The sequence below is a fragment of the Battus philenor genome, unplaced genomic scaffold, assembly GCF_028537555.1.
Source record: "Battus philenor isolate CCGP_79_NKW_IND1 unplaced genomic scaffold, ilBatPhil1.0.hap1 SCAF_30, whole genome shotgun sequence".
In the NCBI taxonomy this organism is placed as follows: Eukaryota; Metazoa; Arthropoda; class Insecta; order Lepidoptera; family Papilionidae; genus Battus; species Battus philenor.
In genome coordinates, this window is record NW_027181694.1 from 4,342,883 (window position 1) to 4,363,139 (window position 20,257).

The 20,257-nt window shown below is 35.7% G+C and overlaps 1 protein-coding gene and 1 non-coding gene across 4 annotated transcripts in view; both read right to left on the reverse strand.

The window, feature by feature from the left end:
* Window positions 1–2,105: 2,105 nt before the first annotated feature.
* Window positions 2,106–20,257, reverse strand: part of LOC137927359 (uncharacterized) — a 39,020-nt gene continuing 20,868 nt past the window's right edge. The window contains exons 6-12 of one of the 3 annotated variants that reach the window (XM_068771154.1): window positions 18,308–19,203; window positions 17,034–17,174; window positions 15,345–15,487; window positions 13,418–13,587; window positions 4,321–4,468; window positions 2,878–3,023; window positions 2,106–2,222 (exon numbers count right to left, since the gene is read on the reverse strand). In XM_068771154.1, the coding sequence (XP_068627255.1) occupies window positions 2,115–2,222; window positions 2,878–3,023; window positions 4,321–4,468; window positions 13,418–13,587; window positions 15,345–15,487; window positions 17,034–17,174; window positions 18,308–19,203 (1,752 nt within the window). In that variant the 3' untranslated portion in view covers window positions 2,106–2,114. Of the gene's footprint in view, window positions 2,223–2,877; window positions 3,024–4,320; window positions 4,469–6,697; window positions 6,926–7,465; window positions 9,510–13,417; window positions 13,588–15,344; window positions 15,488–17,033; window positions 17,175–18,307; window positions 19,204–20,257 lie in introns of those variants that run through there. The other 2 variants (XR_011107757.1, XR_011107756.1) reach the window with 2 other exon arrangements.
* Window positions 12,521–12,592, reverse strand: TRNAD-GUC (transfer RNA aspartic acid (anticodon GUC)). Its single transcript has one exon. It is a non-coding gene; the product is annotated as a tRNA-Asp (tRNA).

A 20,257-nucleotide genomic window follows, 5' to 3' on the forward strand; every position in this document is an offset into this window, starting at 1 on the left:
TAGCTAAATGACATCTAAGTGGACAATATATGGCAAGCATACAAAGCAAGAGAAAAAATTCTAGAATAATTGTCAGAGTTGTACTACAATGCCATCCATTTTTTAATTATCGATATCACACAAATTCTATATGGATAAATTAACTCTTAACTTGGCAGATTTTTTTTTAATATTACATTAATATTCATACCACTTGACTTTTAAGACCCAAGGATGCCAACAGAAAAAACTGAACAAGCGTTCGAAAATTAAGAAATTACCTAAACATTCACATACAAATGATTACTTTGCGTTCAAAATTGATGCCACTATTTTTTTTTAATTCTGATGTATCTCTACAGATACATTATCAAGAAAAAGGCTAAGAAATGCATAAAACTGAAAATGAATAATGTAAATAATACAGAAAAGTGGAAAATTGATATAAATATAATGTCATTTAGTAATAAGTAATCTGAGAAAAATAACTAAAAGCTGGATTGTACGATATTGCAGGTAGTAAACCGTTCTACCTGTGAAGAGCTGTGTACTGCTTTAAATCAACACGAAAGGTAAACGAATTGTTTTATTAAAATAAAAATGAACAGGAACGGTGTGATTGACTCTAATTACGGATAATATCCAATAAACTAAAGAATTTGTGAACATTACATCGTGCAGTCGCTTCGAAGTTATAAACTGTGACCTCACATCTCCAGCAACCACTGCATTTGTGAAACTCACGCACAGGACACTGAATTATACACAACAGAACCAAACACTACTCACCGCACTACATCACCCGTTTTTAGAGAATAGTCGCCCGCTCCCTAACCGCGAGCAGCGTGGGAGAACTGAGGTTGGATCCGGATCCATCTTCGGCTCGCCTGTGATCCACGCTGCCGTCCCAAGCCACATACACACAATATAAATAATACTCAGTTCTACTCGGGTAGAGCGCTTTACTACGTGTGAACATCTTCATGCAAATGGTACGCGCCCGACCAGCTTGGTTTGTTTTTAGGTTCACTGACCCCTTCTGCTCCGGTGAAGCTATATAAACCCTCGGGATAACAGCAACGACATCAACAGATAAATAAAACTGTGCTGAGCTGTCAAACGTGCGAACTAAGTCAGGCTACGAGCAAAATTTCAAATCGGCTAGACCAGTGATTCCCAAAGTGGTCTATATCGACCCCTAGGGGTCTATGACAACTTGCAAGGGGTCTACGACACAAAAAAGTTTAGGAAACTCTGGGCTAGACGTTGTCAAACTTGCGCGGCATTTTTAAAGTACGCGTACTATAGGCAACTAACGGGAAAGGCGTTCGAGCCGCAAGTACGCGAAGCCCAGTCTTAAAGGAGAAAAATCCCCCTTGCTCTTAAAGCACGTCTCTGCAGTCACCTAGAGACTAAGGGGACCAAAGGCAATTATTCACAAGTGCAGGCTTTTGTACTCGCGTTCGTCGCAAGTTCGATACGAGGGATTTAATGTTATATATTTCACAATTTGTGCATTGCTTTTTTTTTAAAATGGCCCACGTTGTTGGAGGCCTCTCGTACCCCTTTGGTGGGACAGGGACTTTATTGGCAATTTATTTTTTTCACATATTTTTTTTTATTTTCTCTCTCTTCTTTCATACTTTACTTTCTCTTTCGGTCTGTTATCTTTCATGCTACATTTCTGCTTTCTTTCCCTTTTGCTCTGTTCATCTATCATTCTTTTCATTTTTCTTTTTACATTTACATTTTTAATTTAGATTATGTGCATTGCTTATATAGGTTTGCCACTGCTTCCAAACAAGTTTCTAGAAGATGGACAGCAGCGATCTCTATGTACCATAATACCACACTGCGGTCATCAATCTTTCTGCCATTCATTGCGATTTTGGTGTATCTCCCTAAAGATATCTTTGGAGCAGGTCTATGACTCTCTTATTCAAAGAGAATCGATTTTGCACAAGGCATGGCATTCGTTCCCGTGCGTTAACAATTGTGATATATGTGTAGCTTATACCGTATGAGCTATAAAAGTAAAACAAATTAATTTTGACGATGATCAAAAAATAATAAAACAGTTCAATTTTTTTTTATTTTATTGCCAAGATTTTTTTTAGTCGCTCTGTATCTAATGTTTATTTAAAACACTCGATGCCATAAACGCTATTTATCTTGACTATGTCAGAGTCGGAGAGTAGGTTGGGGTTATGGCCCATGGACTTCATAATTGTACCGTCCGGATCCTGGGAAATTAAAAACCAAAATATACAATGATGTACCAAAGTTAATGACGTCACAGTTTTTAAACACACTAAAATAATTATATGTGCGATATATTTACAATATAGGATGATCGATTATAGGAAAAAAACTTTAGATGGTGTTAATATATAGCACATTGTTGTGGAAAAATATGTACCTAGTCCGCCATATTGGAACGGCGTCCATCTTGAATTTTAAATTTTGACATAATCATCGTGTTTTACTAGTGTAGCCCTTTCATTTGATACCCATATTGAGGGGGTTAAGGAAAAATATGTAATCCACCATTTTGTATCGGCGGCCATCTTAGACTTATAATGTTATTGATTTTATTATATTGTATTGTCATCTAAATTAAATATGTGTACCAAATTTCAGATCAATCTGACAACGGGAAGGTGCTTCAATTTCTAATTTTGATCCAAATAAATTCCGTACGGGTCGAACTAAATAAAACCGTTTAAAAATTATTATTTCTAAAACCAATCGAATTTTGTATAAGGTGTATCATATACATACGCTATACGTTCAAACCTTCAAAGCTTTTTCACGTATAGCGGACCTCATTATAAAACCGAGAAATGGTTGAAAATTTATTATTTTGTGGTATTCTGTAAACACTTTGTTGGACCGCACCTGGTCCTTGTATGTGGCGACAGTGGAGATTCCACTCCTGCCCAGCTGCCTCCAGTACTGCCAGGCGGGCTGCGTGGCACTGCTGTAGTCGTACGGCAGCGGAAGCGTGGCCTCGGGGCGAAGTTTCTCGAAGTAATGTAATTTATCTGTCGGTACACCAGCATATGATATACTTTCCAGTGGAAAAACTTACATAAATGAACTTGGAGGAAAAAGTAAAAATGAGGGAAGTGAGATAAAAAAGAAACGGGAAACGTAGAAACAGGCGTTTTAATTTTTGTTTTACTCTATATTTACCATTTATAAAAGTAACAGAAGAGCAAAGTTTAGAAACGAATAGTAGATTAGAAGTAACACAACCATGCCACCGGAGATGGGTCGCTCGCGAGCTAAAGACAAAAAAGATATATATCTTAGCAAAAGATATATATTTATATCTCTATATCTTTATACTTATAACGAGTTATGGCTCGTTCAGAGTTAGAGAGAAAGAGGCGGGCTTATATCGCAATTTACACGTAAAAGAGAGAGAGACGGATAGCTATAGGATGTAAATTACGGATTTTCGGGACGACAACATCACACACGCGGGCCTTTAGCTTTTTTGCTTTGTGCTTCATGACAAAGAGATAAAATGCTTAAAAGGAATATTTGACACATTTTATTCCACCTTATTGAGTTCCAAGTCTGAGCTAATAGAGCCGAAGAAATACTGGACATATTTTAGTGTTAGCTGCCTTATTCTCTCTCTGAGCCGCACTTAGCGAAACGAGATAAACATATAAGAGTGATACACATCCACAATTCGAAAATATAAGTCGTTCTTTTCTAGTCAAGGACATATTATGCTCCTCTCTACTTACCACCAATATACTGATTTAACACGATACCTCTGAACCATACGTACTTTCGTAGAGTAGATGTCAGGTAAGAATGGATTTCCCAAAATTCTACCCACAAAGGATTGAGAAATCGTTTTATTAAAGGTAAAGGGCTACAGACGGATTAACTCTTATACGCATAAAATTTGGCCAGATTATTCTTTTTACTTTAAAAATCTCAAAGAATTTTTAATGAAGTTACATATACAAAATACCCTGCGAGCCAGGCGAAGCGGTTGGTGAATGGTTGGAAAAGTCGCCACAAGCTTCGCGGTCGCCATTTTGAATTTACGAAATGTCGGGTTTTTTGTGTGCAGCGAAAGGCATAACAAAAATCCTCCTAAGTCACGAATCTCCATTTAAATCCCTTTCGAGAGATCAATTCAGGACGTAGCACGTCTGAAATGGCAGTGGGCGGAGCATATCCACGACCGTTGGGGTCGAAAGGTTTTCAAATGGCGACCACGTGTCAGTAAACGAGGCATTTTTAGTCTATTTAGAAAACTGCCAGCTTGGGGGGGGGAGTCTATCGGATGATATGATGAATGTCGATATCACTTACCAGGACGTATGTGGCGGTTATGAACCCTGATGTACTTGTCTCTATCGTGTCGGGACGGCTCGAAGTAGAACCCCAGCATGCTCATCACCACCATGGCAGCGTGCTGTCGATGTTGACCTCCCTTGAACAGCTCCACTACTCCGAAGTTCTTAAAGAACAATCTTATGTTAATAAAAAACATCAAAAGCACTTGAAATAAATAGACGTAATAAATTTTTAATGTTTTTGTTTATATTGCGAGATTATAACAAGAATGAAGAAACCTGTAGACGTGAGTCTTTCAGCTTCAAGTCTAAGGTCTATGACCCGTTGTAAATAAACATTTTACTAGGAAAATTATAGAACTAAACAACTACTACGAAAAAATTTTCAATAAGTAATAGGAAGACTTATTGAAACTGTTTTTTTTTTACTGTATTATCATTACAGTATTTATAATTTTTGAACAGGGCGAAATACAGATAAATTGAGACAGAATGAGATATACATTCACCCCTTTTAAATTTAATCAATTACCTGTATATATCTAGAGATATCGTAAATGTATTAATTACATGTTAATATGTTCACTAAGGCTTCGCCTGAGGCGTTAATATCAAAACCTACCCATATATCATTCATCACATGTCTATAACATTAGACATGTTTAGTCGAAATGTTATTGTTATTTTATATATAAATAAATAAAATAGGTCATTAAAATTGTAAGGTTGTTAGTTACCCCTTAAATGCATAATGATGTAAAACTGTAAAATACTACTTAAACGTAAAATGAGTACTACACTTAAAAGTAAATGCACGGTGTATCTATAACTTAAGTTTTTAAAAAATAAGTATAATAAATATTCTATACAATTTTTTTTCTTTTTCTCCCTACATTTTAGTGTACTTATCAGCAAGGTAAATATTTTTAAAGTATAAATAAAAGCAATGCATTTAAGGATTAAAGTTTTAAGTAACCAACTAACAAGTAAATTTTAAGTAACCAACTAATAGTACGTGGATTTCAATCTCCTGTAAATAAATAAAATCTTAATTAGTATAATAACTGCATACCATGGTATCGCGTTTTATGAATGAATCTTAATTAGTTTTTGAGAGCACCTATTTTCGGCGACAAACTCTATGTGTGTAGTTTGGCAATTTTGGTATAAATTTATTTATATTTTTAAGACAATTACATATCTGTAAAACAATTGTTTGATTATAATTGCAATTGCTACTGGTAACCTTTTAGATTTGGTTAAAAATTCCTTAATTACAATTATCCGTAAAACGATTAGAATGATCAAAATTAAATCAATATTTTTGATAAAAATTATCAGTGTGTTAATTAATGCGATAGTAGATTATTATCTACATTAGTTTACATCTTTTCAAATTTTAATTGACATAAAATTTTATTTTAATATAGATTGTTTTAAAACGTAACATTTTTTAGGTTCTATATCGATTGCAGCACTTGACATTAGCTTTATCGTATGTACATAGTATATAACTTGTTCAATGTGAACGACATATTTTAAAATAAAAAATATGTAGTCTGTCATTGTTCTAACTCGTTATTATGCCGTTAAAATCGACTGTTCATTCATCGTATGAAGGCTGTTATATGATCACTGTGGGAGCTTATTGACATGAATGCGAGGAATCAATCTTTCGTCTTCTTGTGTTTTATTTATACATGCCAAGCAAGAATAAACTATATCTTGAAAGGATTATAGGAGGAGAAAATCCCCGGACCGAACTTAGCCGATGCTTCGATTGGAAGTTTTGCTGTGCGATAGAAAAGCTTTGTAAGTTTTCGTAACAGCACGGCTCAGCTGTACGGATACTAAAACTAGCCGTGAACAGGTCCTATGTGATCAACATGAATGTTTACAAGAAAAAAAAAATTATCTCAGGAAACAATGCAGCAAATAGAAGAAACATAATGCGACCTGGCGAAGAAGCTGGTACAACCTATGCGGTGTGTTTTATGTCAACAAGATCCCGTAGTGATCTATCCAACGCTGTCAAACGAATAATGTATTTGTCATTTTAACTTCCAAAAACAATATCTCGACCAAATTTTACGCCTAAAAGTATTTGAAAATATTGATTCGTTATATTGAACCCTATCTCAACCTTCTGGCGAGTGAAAATTGTTATAATCCGATATAAGCTTTACTTCAGTTGGCAAAAAAAAATTACTACGAATTTCCAAAAGCCTTACGGTTTTTAAGACATCACGATGAGTCAATACGTTTATATTAGTTGTTACTTTTTAAAGTAAAACTAGTTAAAATTGTTATAAGTGGTTATGTAGTTAAATGAAACAAAAGCACAGAAAAGTATTTATTTAATCTTACAACATTTTTGTTTGTGTCGTGAACAAATCTTTATACTCATATATAAACAAATTTTGTATTTACAAATACGAAATGTAATAAATTTAGAAATACTCGAATCTTCATTAAATTTAGCTTCGGAAGTGCCAAAACAATTATATATCTTCGCCATATGTGCTATACGTCAAATGTGGTAAAGGTATTTTACAATATTTTCACTTTAACAATTGGAATTCATGTTCCAATCCCATGGCACATTTCTTCATACTCCCGAACTACAAAATGAACACAAAAATGATTTACAGCCAAAGCAGTGACATATCCAATAGCAATTTAAGACATAAACGATGAAGTTGAATTGTTAATGACCAAAAATTTTACAGATATCGGAACGTAATTTTTCGTCTAGACGGCGGCCATTCGCAATAATTTTTGACGGGATTAATGTCACCACCGCCAATTCTGACAGATTACTAATATCTATCAATTTAAAAAATATAACCTCATTTACGTTTGTATATAATTTTTATTATCAAAAGGCTGTCGTTTTAAAATATTTTGGTTTATGTAATGCATTCGGGCAAATACTAAAAAAGTTAAATAATTAGTTTTGGCGCCAAATGAGTTTCAGGAATGGAGGCATGAATGTCATTGAATCCTAACATTGCAAGAGGCAAATATTTCTGATTTCTTTACAAATAAATGGTCGATTTCATGCAATCAGTGAAACTGTTGTTAAATGGAGAATAAGAAACCTTGCGAAGATATCATGGCACAAGCTCTTTAACGGATTGTTAATAAAAAATACAACTTACCGAAAAGTCTGAAGATATTGTCGCAACTTCGGCGCATTAAATCAAAATAATCCCATAATAAAATGTCAAATCTCACTTTTCAATTTCTTTTTCATTGACCGTTGAACTCTCCCCTATATCAGTCTGACTCTCACTTTTTTGTCTCTTTGCTCTGTGCATAAGGGAGTTGGAGAATCTCCTCATAATGTTAGACCAGTGGTTAAGGAGTTCTGACATCTTCCTCTCGTACTCTTCCCTCAGGCAGTCAGGGTTCATATCTAGCCACTCAATAGCCTCTTTACATTCTCTGGTAAACGTGGATATTTCGTTTACTGATAATTTATCTATGTTCTCTGTGACTGTATGTTTAACACTGTAAACATAGCTTTCCAACTGATTTCTTACTTCCAGGCAGCGCTTGTTCTCCGCGTCTTCTTCTCTATAAGCTTCTGCGTCAGCTATCATCTTGTTGATATCCTTCTGGTTGAGCCGATGCTCGTTTGTGACGATGATGCTGTTATGGTTGCCTGTGCTCTTATCACGTGCTGAAACTGTTAAGATTCCATTCGCGTCAACATCAAAGGTAACTTCTGCTTTGGCCACACCGCGTGGGGCTGGTGGTATGTTATTCAGATCGAAAGCCCCAAGTAGATTGTTGTCTCTCGTCAAACTTCGTTCTCCTTCGAACACTTCTATGGTCATGCTTCTTTGGTAGTCCTCTAATGTTGTTATATCTTTGGTCTGACGACACGGTATCGGAGTGTTTCTTTCTATAACTTTAAACATGATACCACGAGCTGCTTCGACGCCCAAAGACAACGGCACCACATCGACTAGTAGCAAGTCTTTGATATCGTCATGCTTTTGCCCGGATAGAATGGCCGCTTGAATCGCCGCGCCACAAGCAACAGCTTCATCAGGGTTTATGGAGGTAGATAACGGATGTCCATTAAAAAACTGCTGCACTAAACTACGTATCTTTGGTATTCTTGTACTGCCTCCGACTAGTAAAATGTCCTTTATATCTTCCTTGCTTATCCTCGAATCTTTGATTGCTTGCTCCAGCGGTTTCAAGGTGTCGATGAATAAATCTGAACAGAGCTCCTCAAATAAAGACCGGCTGATTCTCCCAGAGTAGTCTATGTCGTCGTAAAGAGAATCAATATGAACAGAGGCTTCGGATGCTGAGGTGAGGAATTTTTTAGCCTTTTCCGCGGCTGTTTTAAGTCTTCGGAACACCTTTGCGTCACCAAGGATCTCTATGCCATATTGTTTTCGGAAGTCCTCAGCGAAATATGTGGCAAGACGATTATCGAAGTCCTCCCCACCTAAGTGAGTGTTACCAGCTGTTGCCTTCACTTCGTACAGAGGTCCTTCTGAGATGGTCAGGACTGAAACATCCAAGGTGCCGCCTCCTAGGTCGTAAACAAGAACGTTACGTTCGCCCTCGACGTTTCTGTTCAGGCCGTATGCCAGAGCGGCGGCAGTGGGTTCGTTAACGATCCTCAAAACGTTGAGACCAGCGATAGTCCCTGCTGTCCTCGTTGCTTGTCTCTGACTATCGTTGAAGTACGCGGGGACCGTGATCACCGCATCCCTGACTTCTCTACACAAAAATCTCTCAGCTACCTCCTTCATCCTGAAAAGTATCATTGCACTAATTTGTTCCGGCGCAAAAACTTTCCTTTTGTTCTTATAAAACACTACAACTTTTGGCTTACCGTTGTCGTTGATGACTTTGAACGGCCAATGGCGCAGTTCCAATTGAACAGCCACGTCGTCATAGCGACGTCCGATCAAACGTTTGGCGCCAAATATTGTATTTGCCGCGTTGGCAGTCGCCTGGTTTCGCGCTGCCTCACCGATGAGACGCTCCCGGCTAGTAAACGCAACGTACGACGGCGTCAACCTATTCCCCTGCTCATTCGTCACCACTTCTACAGCTCCATCCTTCCATACCGCCACGCACGAACTCGTTGTGCCCAAGTCTACACCGATCGCTTCCATGTCGAGTACTTCGTCTAATTATTACTGCGCCAGTAGATCGCAAACTATCACGTGACGCGCTCACCCTGTATTTATACTCTCCGCCAATAACTGTTCGAATTTTCTGGAGCTCCGCGGAGTAACCAATCAGAAATCTGTATTCAATGAAGTTTCTAGAATCGGGTTGCCAGGAGTGAAAATTTAATTTATACTTTTTTGATTAGTTTCTACGTACAACCGTTTTTTTATTTACTTATATCACGTCCACAAAAACTACATTTTACAAAAAAAATCATAATATGGATACATATCACACTGTGTTAATCGTTGAGCATTTATTAATGCAAGGTACACACATACGTACAAACATCCTAATGAATTAATGATCTAAGTTGTAAATCATCATTTATTAATAATAAAAAATGTGTAATCAGAAGATGTAATTAAATAAAAAAGTTAAAATAAATCCACAATATAAAGGTCATATATCGGGTTTTAGGTGATGAGTGCATAAACACTAAAACAATTAACGTATCGCTCAATTGTCACCAAAAAGATATAACGGTTTTACAACGATTTCTAATCACCATAATATAAAGTAATCACTGAAATAAGTCACCTAAACTTATTTTTTAAGCAATTCGATTTTTAAAATAGCTTTTTAATTTATTATCATTACTTTATTTACTATTTCTTAAAAACTAGATAGGGAAATGAGTAAATAATATAAAATAGTCACATATAAATATGTAAGTCTACAACCACTTAATTTCACCAAAAATACTAGATAATAAAGTAACATTTTTATTATTCCTCTATATACTCTACCTGTGTCAAAAACCTACTAAATGGTAAAATTTATACGCTTGTGGTTACCCTTTTACTAAAGTCAAATGAAGGCATTTACCGCTATACCGGTATGAAAGATCTGTCCCTTTTATTCACGCGTGACTCATATATATATGTCTCATTTTACAAATTAGGTGTAGAAAAAAATTATTTTAAATTTTTACCACATCGGTTTAACCGCTTTCATTTCTAGAAAATTCTTGAAAATCGAAAAACTGTTTCGCTTTAGGCATACATTGATTTATAAATAGATTATTGTTGCTACTATTCTGGGTTGAAAACAATCGATTTTGTTAAGACAATTTTGATTAAATTTGTATGAAGACGATGTCTTTTCTCAATTCTTTTAAAATATGCACACTGAGCAATAGGGTTGTAAAGGCTTTGAAAGGAGGAATGTAGCCCATGTATGTTATTTTAGAAATAATAAATAACGTATTAATAATATAGTAAAAATAACGATTTCAAAATTCGAATTACTACATATTGAAGTTTATTTTTTTTATATCTGTCTTTATAGACTTTGTACAACTGCCAATAATTATCCGGTCGCATTCCAATAGAAAAAAAAAATTAATGTAACATTTATTAGAGTGATCATTTTTATTATTGTAAATGGGTGTAAAAACCTTAAAGATTTTATCTGATTAATGAATATATTAAAAGCTTGCACACACTGATAAACCGCTACATAGAATTCCAATAAATCAATGACCAGTGGAGATCGGATAAAATGGGTAGTTAAAAAAAATTATTTAAAAAAAATTATGTGGAATATATTTAAATGTTTAATCAAAGTAAATGTGATGTTCTTTTTTTTGTTTTTCTTTTTTTTTAATTCATGTCGTCGTAGGTATAACACCGAAATCTCTCTAGAACTTTCTGGAAGATTTAAGTCTGTCAAGAGTGAACGTTTTATTATTTCTGGAACGTTTTTTTTTAAAGCAGCATTGGGTGGATCATTTATAATTTGGTGTGTCGTGATGAGATGAATGAAAGGTTTCTGGTCGGTTAAGGTCAATGCACTGTAACGAGGATATTTAAACCTGGTATACAGGTGTACAGCTCCAGGCACCGCACCAGACATCCGCATGGTATAACAATGTAATGCAGGGAAGGTGTGTCTCTTTGCTGTTTTTGGTAATCGCGTGAAAGATTACCAGGATATTGGATAGCACTAAACTTTGGATTTATAATTTACAACATACTTAAACAATTATTTGATTGGTTATATGTGTAATAGCTTCAAAGGGGTGAATGATTTTTTTGATTTGCTGTCAAGAAACACAGGGACGGCTTAACTCGTAGGGCAGGGTGTGCAATGCACACGGACGCCGCCATCTTGGGGGGCGCCGCGGCGCTAAGAAAGCTAAGAGCATCGTCTTGGAATATATTGCATAAAAAAATGTTATTCCGCCGTCATAACAAGAAAGGCCGTAATTAATACCATACTGTGATCTATACCTACTTATAAAATAGCTTGTTGGAATATGAAAAAACTTTCTTGTTACGACGGCAAAGTCAATAGTTATAGCAGCGGGGAGGAGGGGGGGGGGTCGGCCTAGCGAGCGCCAGGGTTTCATTGCACACGAGTGCTACACGAGCTAGAGACGCCTCTTATAGTACGTGTCTAAAAATCAATGGTTCCCGGAACAATAAATAACTCAATGATAATATAGTAAGAAAAGAGATATATACAAGAGATAATATAATATGAATAAGACATAGATAGTGAGTTATTATGTTAGGAAAGCAATATATAGAGTGTGATCTAATTATTGTTCACCATCTGTCTCTGCAAGCTGTAGTCCCACAACTTATTGGCTTGAATTCGAACAGGAGAAAAAATTATGTTAAATATTTCAGAGTGATTACTTTATACAGGTGATAGAAAATTAAGTCCAAAGCCACAAATTGTTTTTGCTGACAAATGAGCTAAATATATTCAAGAATAATTTACTGCAAGGTGTACCCCTTTCTAAAGGTCGTCACCAACCTTGACTACAGGTAGTATAATACATATATTTAGGTTGTTCCACAAAAAGGTGTGAAAACGTTTTTTACCTGATCAACAATGTGGTATTGACACTAGTGGTTCCCTAGGGTAATCCCCTATATAATAAACGCTGAAGGATTTTTTTCTTATAGCGAATAAATAAAAATTTATTGTTATTCTGAATTACGTACAACAGTTTTAATAATGTATTACTAAAAATTTAAAAAAAAACTATAACAAAAAGTCTCCCCGGCGGGGAATCGAACCCCGGTCTCCCGCGTGACAGGCGGGGATACTTACCACTATACTACCGAGGATATATTTGTGTGATTGAAATTTTGTATAACATTTTAAGCCTATGTACTAAAATTGCTAGATTTATGATAATAAGAAAAATTTCTTTAGACAAAAAAGGAAGAAATAAATTACAATAACTAAAAGTATTATATATTTACTTTTTTATAACAAGTAAGATATTAAATACTGTAAGCTACTTCATTTAAAAGAAACTAAATATTCTTGCACATAATGTATTATTTTTAAATAAGGATGTAAGTAATTTTACCAATAATAAACAAGTCAGCTTAAACCAACAATTAACAAACAACAAGAGATGGCGTTGTTTTCAACATGTAACCCAAATTATTTTGTTATAAATGCAATAGTTACAGTACACCAGTATAGTTCCTCTATGGTTACAGAAAGACGATGTTGTATATCAATAATTATTTTGTATTTCATTTTTAAAAGTTAATCAACAATTAAAGTATTATTGCACATGATGTTAAAACTGTTTTTTTTTTAAAAACCTGTATTTGCAATATGCAACTATAAACACTACCAACCATAAGCACATGACATGATTCAGTAATAGAATGTATGTGACTTGAAAAAATTCCGTAATTTACTAAATAACGTTTTTATTTAATATCTTAAAATTACTCTCGTATAAAATAAGTTTTGGTAACAAACATCATTTTATAAAATGGCGTCAAAATTATCACTCTCCCTGAAATTTTTAATTAAACAAAACTTAACGATTGTGTATGCAATATACTTTTTTTTATATGTACGTTTTTTTCTGAGAATAAGATATTAATTTTAATTTCTTTGTTACTTTTGGTCACTAATTTATAACTCACCTGTTTCCCGCCAACTCTGCCGGTGACGTAATTGGGGCTGTCATCGAGCACTAAATAATCCTTATTTGCTTTAGCTTCAGCTTCTGTTATTTCTTTAATGCGAACGCATGTTTTAGATTTCAATATATTATTCACTTCCCCTAGACGCCGGCGCACATCGTCCAAATCATCTATTGAGAAAAATAAAACAAATCAATCTTATAAATTTAATCAAACTAGGATTTTTAAAACAGCGCCATCTATCAAGAACATCTATACCCACTACCACAAGAATAAGTTGACATATGTCAATAAAATTTTTATTATAATGAATTATGATATGATGCTTTTTTTAAAGATATTTCTATTAAAAACTACTGTTAATAATACACAATAATAGTGTAATATATGAGAACCTTTATGCAGTACAACAAAGACTCACTGACTTTTTAACACAAAAATACATAAATACATCCTTTTTGTTTTTATGGAATGGCGAAATTTCATTGTCATGTAATTTTAAATAGGGACCGAGTGGCATAATTTATACACTTGTGTATACTGAACAGTTTTTTTTTATAAATAAATACATGAGTTCTTTTACACAGCACACCGTCGCGATTATATAACCAACCGGTCTCGTCGGAAGCGTGGTCGGATTGTACATCACAGGGGACGCTAACCTCATATTATATTAGATAGAAGCCTTGCTGTAGTGTCTTCCGCCACTTCTCCCAGCGCTAACGCAACTAACCGCAGTGGAAGTGATGATATTAGCCAGGCAATAGAAACAGAACAAACAGAGGTTTGGCTCTCTCAGGCGATCTAGTGTTGGAATGGTAAGCGGGTATTGTTGAGGAGTGACAACCAAAGCCAAGGTCCATCGTGGTGGCATTTGAGCTCGGCGGCTTACCAATCAGGTGAAATTGTATTATGTAGCGGTCCGAGCCGAGGCTCCCCCGGGAGCCCTAGTGCTTCGCTACTTTAAAAGTGGTCTTAAGACTGCAATGATAAATGCCGTCACAAAGAGCCACTCACAAGCTTCGCGGCCGTAGGAACTCTTTATAACATTATTCATAGCTTGGAGAATTGTTTGTCTAAATTGGCAGTGGCAACCGATAGCCGTTGGGCCGAAACGTTCTAGAGTGGCGACTAGGAGACGGTAGACTTGGCATAGGTATGCCCCCCACCCCCACTTACGTTAAGTGGAACAAGGACATAATTAAGTTCTCTAGAAGTCGTTGAATGTGGGCAGCACAAGACCGGTCTTCGTGGAGATCTTTGGAGAACGCCTAGGCCTTGCAGTAGAATTCAAAAATGGTTATGTAATACTGTCAGTAAAGAACAAGTACGTTATTACGTTACGCTATTGCGTTCCGTACAGTGACTTAGCTTACTTAGAGAACCTATTTCTACTCCTAAAATTTTCTATTCATCAACGTCTATAACAGTGATTCCCAAAGTGGTCTATATCGACCCCTAGGGGTCTTTGACAATCTGCAAGGGGTCTACGTCAGCGAAAAAAAATTTGGGGGTCCATGAAATGAAAATGGGAGTCCACGATAGTGGATCTCAACACATACACTGATAGTACTTATTTACTTACATCATACTATCTTATAATATCAAAACATTTACATTATTTATAAAATTACCTATGAAGTAAAACATTTGTTTATTTAATGTTACGTATATTTTACATAACAGATACAAAATTTTATTTTGAGTAGTTTTAATTTAAATTCAATTAATAAATGTGTTTTTACTTTAAGTTTTTAACACTAAACTTCACTACAGTTAGAAATTTATAGGAAATCAATATCAGGTAAGTAGGGGGTCTACCCAACACGAAAAACATGGGAAGGGGTCTACGACACAAAAAAGTTTAGGAAACTCTGGTCCATAATATATTAGTGGCATATAATTTTCAAGACTCGTCACAACTCACATTGTGGAAGGTTCTTGATGACATATCTGACAACGTTGTTAGGCCAACGTCGCTCTGCATAGAATTCTTTATTCCCCTTCGACAGTTTAACTGTTGTTGGCTTGAAGCTTTTTCCAGGTCTAACAGGTTTGTGTTTGTCTGATCTGGAACAATAAAAATTTCTTTTGCAATATGACAAGAGATTTTATTTCTTTAATGATTGGTGTTATTTTAGCGTTAATCGAAAATTTAATCTAATATATAAATTTCTCGTGTCACGGTGTTCGAACTTGAACTCCTCTGAAACGTCTTGACCGATTTTTACCAAATTTTATATGCGTATTTAGTAGGTCTGAGAATCGGCTACTATCTATTTTTCATACCCCTAAGTGATAAGAGTGGTTCACCCCTAAATTATTTTTTTTATTTTTTAGACAACTTTTTTGGTTTTTATTTTATTATGATACAGCATACAAAAATACATACAACCTTAAATTTTCACCCCTCTACGATCAACCCTTATTTTTTTTGTTAATTAAAACCCTAAAAAGTTTAATTAATACGCTATTCCAGATTCAAATAAAAAACATGAGAATTTCTTATCATCATCATTTCAATCATATGATATCACTCGGGCCTCTCCTATAGATTTCTTAAAGGATCTATTCCTTTTCAGCGTCTTTCGACCTCAGCAAGAATCCAACGGCGATCAGTCTTGGGTGCTGTAGCTTGACCACTGCCACTTCCACTTGCAAATCTGCTGGGCTATGCCGGTTGCTTACATTCGTCTGTAGATCTAATGGTTCCTGATTTGACTTCGTGGAGAAATTCCTTGCATAGCTGGCTTCTAGAAGATTTGACTACTTGTTCATAAAAATAATACCATACTTCATAAAGAAGTAGATTGGATGTTATATCACTTTTAGATTGTATTATAGAAATGCTACAGTTAGTAACTATCTCGTCTTCGTTATAGCCCATAGACGTCCACTGCAAGGTTTTCCCCAAATGTATCTATGGGGGATATACCTCAGTTTTGGAGAATATTCTTATACTTGACGCATTCTATATTTATACCTATCAAGAAGCTTACAAGGTATTTGTCCACCATCAATAGCTATTTTATAACAATTAACTGGTAACAAAATATGCGCCCCACCACATCAACCTGACTGATGACTGCCCTGAATCTTGAGAATTCGATATAAATATGTGTATATCCTACAGTAACTTATTTTCAAAATATACGCGATATCCTTTAAAATACCGTAATGTCTGAAGACTATCTTTGAACAGTGTGTCTTCCCAGTGATGACATACCGACCCGAGGCGCGGTCGCTTACGTCGGGCCTCATAAGAAGCTGAAAGATCATCTAGAGTGTATGGCTGCGAGATCAAATGAGGAGCTCCGCAGAAGAGCAGTTCTTCAAGTAGCACTTGGAACTAATTACCGTTGAGACCGAAAGGTTTTCGCGTGACGACAACGTGCCGGTAGACGCGGCGTGGGTAAGCCCCCTACTAGTTGAACTGATAGCATAATTAAGATCGCGGGAAGTCACAGGATGCAGGAGCCCAAGATCGGTCATCGTGGCGAACTTTGAAAGAAGGCCTATAACTTGCCGCGAGCGTCTATCGGCTGTTAATAAAAAACAATTTTACGATTTGAGTACGCGGTCACACCGACATAAATATATTAAGGAAAATATTTACCGAACATTGCTCAATGTCTTCTTCGTTGTGATTGCATTTTTCTTCTTCGTTACCTTAGTTCTTTCTTCTTGTTTTACTTCCATCGATAAATCGGATTCTTCATCCATTTGCGCTTCATCGTTTGGTTTTCTTTTGTAAACGCTAGAAATAAAGTTAAGACAGTAGATAATCTGCAGGGAATCTGTACCAGTATGTCAACAAGGATTAATTTTATATATTATTACAGTCTCTAGGCGGAGACATTTTAACTGTAAACTCAGCTCTACAAAAAAGAGTGTAGTCTCAAAAACCTACATTCTTTGATCATATTATATAGACTGTATATACTGCTTTCCTAAAATAATAACAATCTTTACCACTGTGCCTCGCCTTACTCGTTGAACTGTGTCCACGATACTGACGCAAGCATTCTCAAAGCGGCATTAGTTGTGAGAAACACTACTACCTTGCATCTGGTGGCCAATTGACCCGCATCTCGAGGACTTTGATAAGATTCCGAAAGCAGGTTAAGTAAAAATATAAGTGAGGATACCATCGCCTCACTTACGACAGATAATAACGACAAGTCAGCGTTCTTCCAATGTTGCAAGAGGATAGTAGTGAAGGTAATGAAAATGAACAAAACAGATACAGGTCGATAGAAAAGAAAGAAAGAAATAAATAAATAGTTAAACCAATTAAATAAATAATCAGTAATTCTGTGATATATAGTAATAATAAGTAAATTAAAAATGTAAAATGGTTAATAAGTATATACTATGTAAATAAATGAGATAACAAAACCTGTGATGTTAAACAACGAGGCGAAGGAAGTGATTCTATGAATGAACGGTAGAAAGTAAGGAAAAGAAAGATAGAAATTGTAGAATGTAAGTAGAAGAAAGATGGATCATGAGCAGAATGAGAAAAGAGTATGGAAATAAAAAAGAAAGTGAAAAAAAAGATAAAAACGACCCTATCCTTCCCAAAGGTAAAGCTACGAGATGGCCCCAATAACGGGGGCCATAAAAAACACTACTACCTTTTCCAAGATTACCCTAATGTAATAAACACTTGCAAAAGTACCCACAAATTTTTTTAGGAGTTGCTAATACTATATTACCATTACGTTCACAACGACAAGATATTTGACAGCAACTACAGTACAGACAGCTGTAAATTCATTCCTTATAAGCTTTTACTACTAAGGCTAATTACTGAATTTACAAAGACTTTCTTTGAAATATAATAAATTGTGTTTATGCATAAAAGTGTAACTAAATTTACACTCTCACCTGAAATCCTGGAAGCGTCGTCTACCATGAGAATCTTTTGAAACATCGACATTCATCTTTGGTGTTGATGTCTTTGTGTTTTCATCCATAGCAGTTGTTTCTAGCAGTGTTTCAGTAAGTTCTTCAGACTTTTCCTCCATTGCCGTATCGTTCTGTTGCTTCACTGGATCATCTAGCCTCATGTCATTATCAATTGATCTCTTCTTTCTTACAGCTGCATCAATTATGTCTGTGTTGTTACTTGTTCTGTATATTTTAGTATCGTATATGCTTTCGTCTCCATGTATTTTTATTGTAGAGTACCGGTGGGTGGGTCTGTGTTGGGTGGAATATCTGACTTCTCCAATTCTAGTAGGTTTAGCGTTTCTCAACGGAGTGGTATTGATATCGCACTTAGTTTTATATTTATCTATGGATTTAGATTCTTCGCAAAAATCAATAGGATTTTCTTCCGCATGTCTTTCGATTGATTTAGCATAATTTGTTACCAAATCTAATATTCCAAGAACATCTGTTGAGTCGGATGTAGTGTAAGATACGGTTTCGTTGCATCGTTTCTTCTTTCTTACGTTGTTTAGCGTTAGTATTGAAAGTTTCTGGACTTTATCTAGAACTTCTTTAACATCTTCCTGTATTGCTAGTTGAGTAAGATTGTGTAAAACATCGCGAAGAACATAGTCATCCGGCGGTGCAGTGATATCTCTATTAACTCGCAGACTTGGACCGTTTAGACTTAAATCTACTTGACGTTTTCTTCTAGCAACTCCCGGGTAGTTCTGGCAGAGATCTATCTTCTCCTGGCGGTCTCGCTTCTGACACTCTGATCCGTAGACTATCTCTATTTTACGCAAGTCCAAATCGGATAAACCTTTACGATCTTGCCGGACTTTGTGATCCTGTGAATAAATTTGGTATAAATTACACATATATTTTGATGAACAGGTTATGTTTTTTGTAATTTGATAACTAAAACTTTAGCTAAAAGGCTCAGTGCTATCAGGACATTTGTAAGATTTAAAATGGCTCTCTATATGTAAAGCACTACAGTTGTTTTAACATAGTTTTAATAAAAAGTTTTTGTTGACATAAGTTGATTTTTGTACAGCTAGCGTCTCTCTGAGGTTAGTTATTAAAGCAACAGCTTATGCTCGGGTCGTTGCTCTTGGGTACTCTTGAAACTAGATGCTAAACTCAAATCGAAGGGCAGTCCTAGCAGACGTTACCTTGTCAGCAGTTTCACAATCCAGTAAAATGAAATGTGGCAGCTCGAGTTTAATTACTGTGTAATGGTAAAGGCTAACTTTCCCAAGTCCACTAGTCTAGATATTTTATAGCCTAACAAGACACTAGAACCAGCTAAAAGGAAACTCTACTTGAGGTGTCACACATTTGGCGAACATCCGCCATTATTATTTTTAAATCCGGACTAATGGCTTAATGGAACGAAACTAGAGATGGCTAGCTAGCTAGCTAAAGGCAAGATCGATATATATCTTTGCAAAAGATTTAATCATTCCCCAGCGCGTGCGTGTTGCAATTGTATCTCTATATCTTTATTGTATTGTATTGTATCTAAAGAAGTTAATGCTGTTAGCCTTGCGGCTTTTACAGCTTCGTCGGAATGAGTTCACGGAACGGAGGGGTCCGGAGTGTCGGAACTCGCATCAGTGCTCGATGGAATATTTTTATACTTTTAACGAGTTACGGCTCGTTCAGAGTTAGAGAGAAAGAGATGGGCTTATGTAGCAGTTTACACGTAAAAGAGAGACGGATAGCTTTAGCATGTAACCTACGGATTTTCGGAACGTCAACATCACACACACAGGTGTTTAGTGGTTTAGTGTTTATTTAGATTGACAGTCCTAAGCTTGTTCAGTATGAAGCAAAATCATTAGTTCTAATGGATTTCATTATTTTAATTTCCCTCGTTTTATTCCGCATCACTGAGTT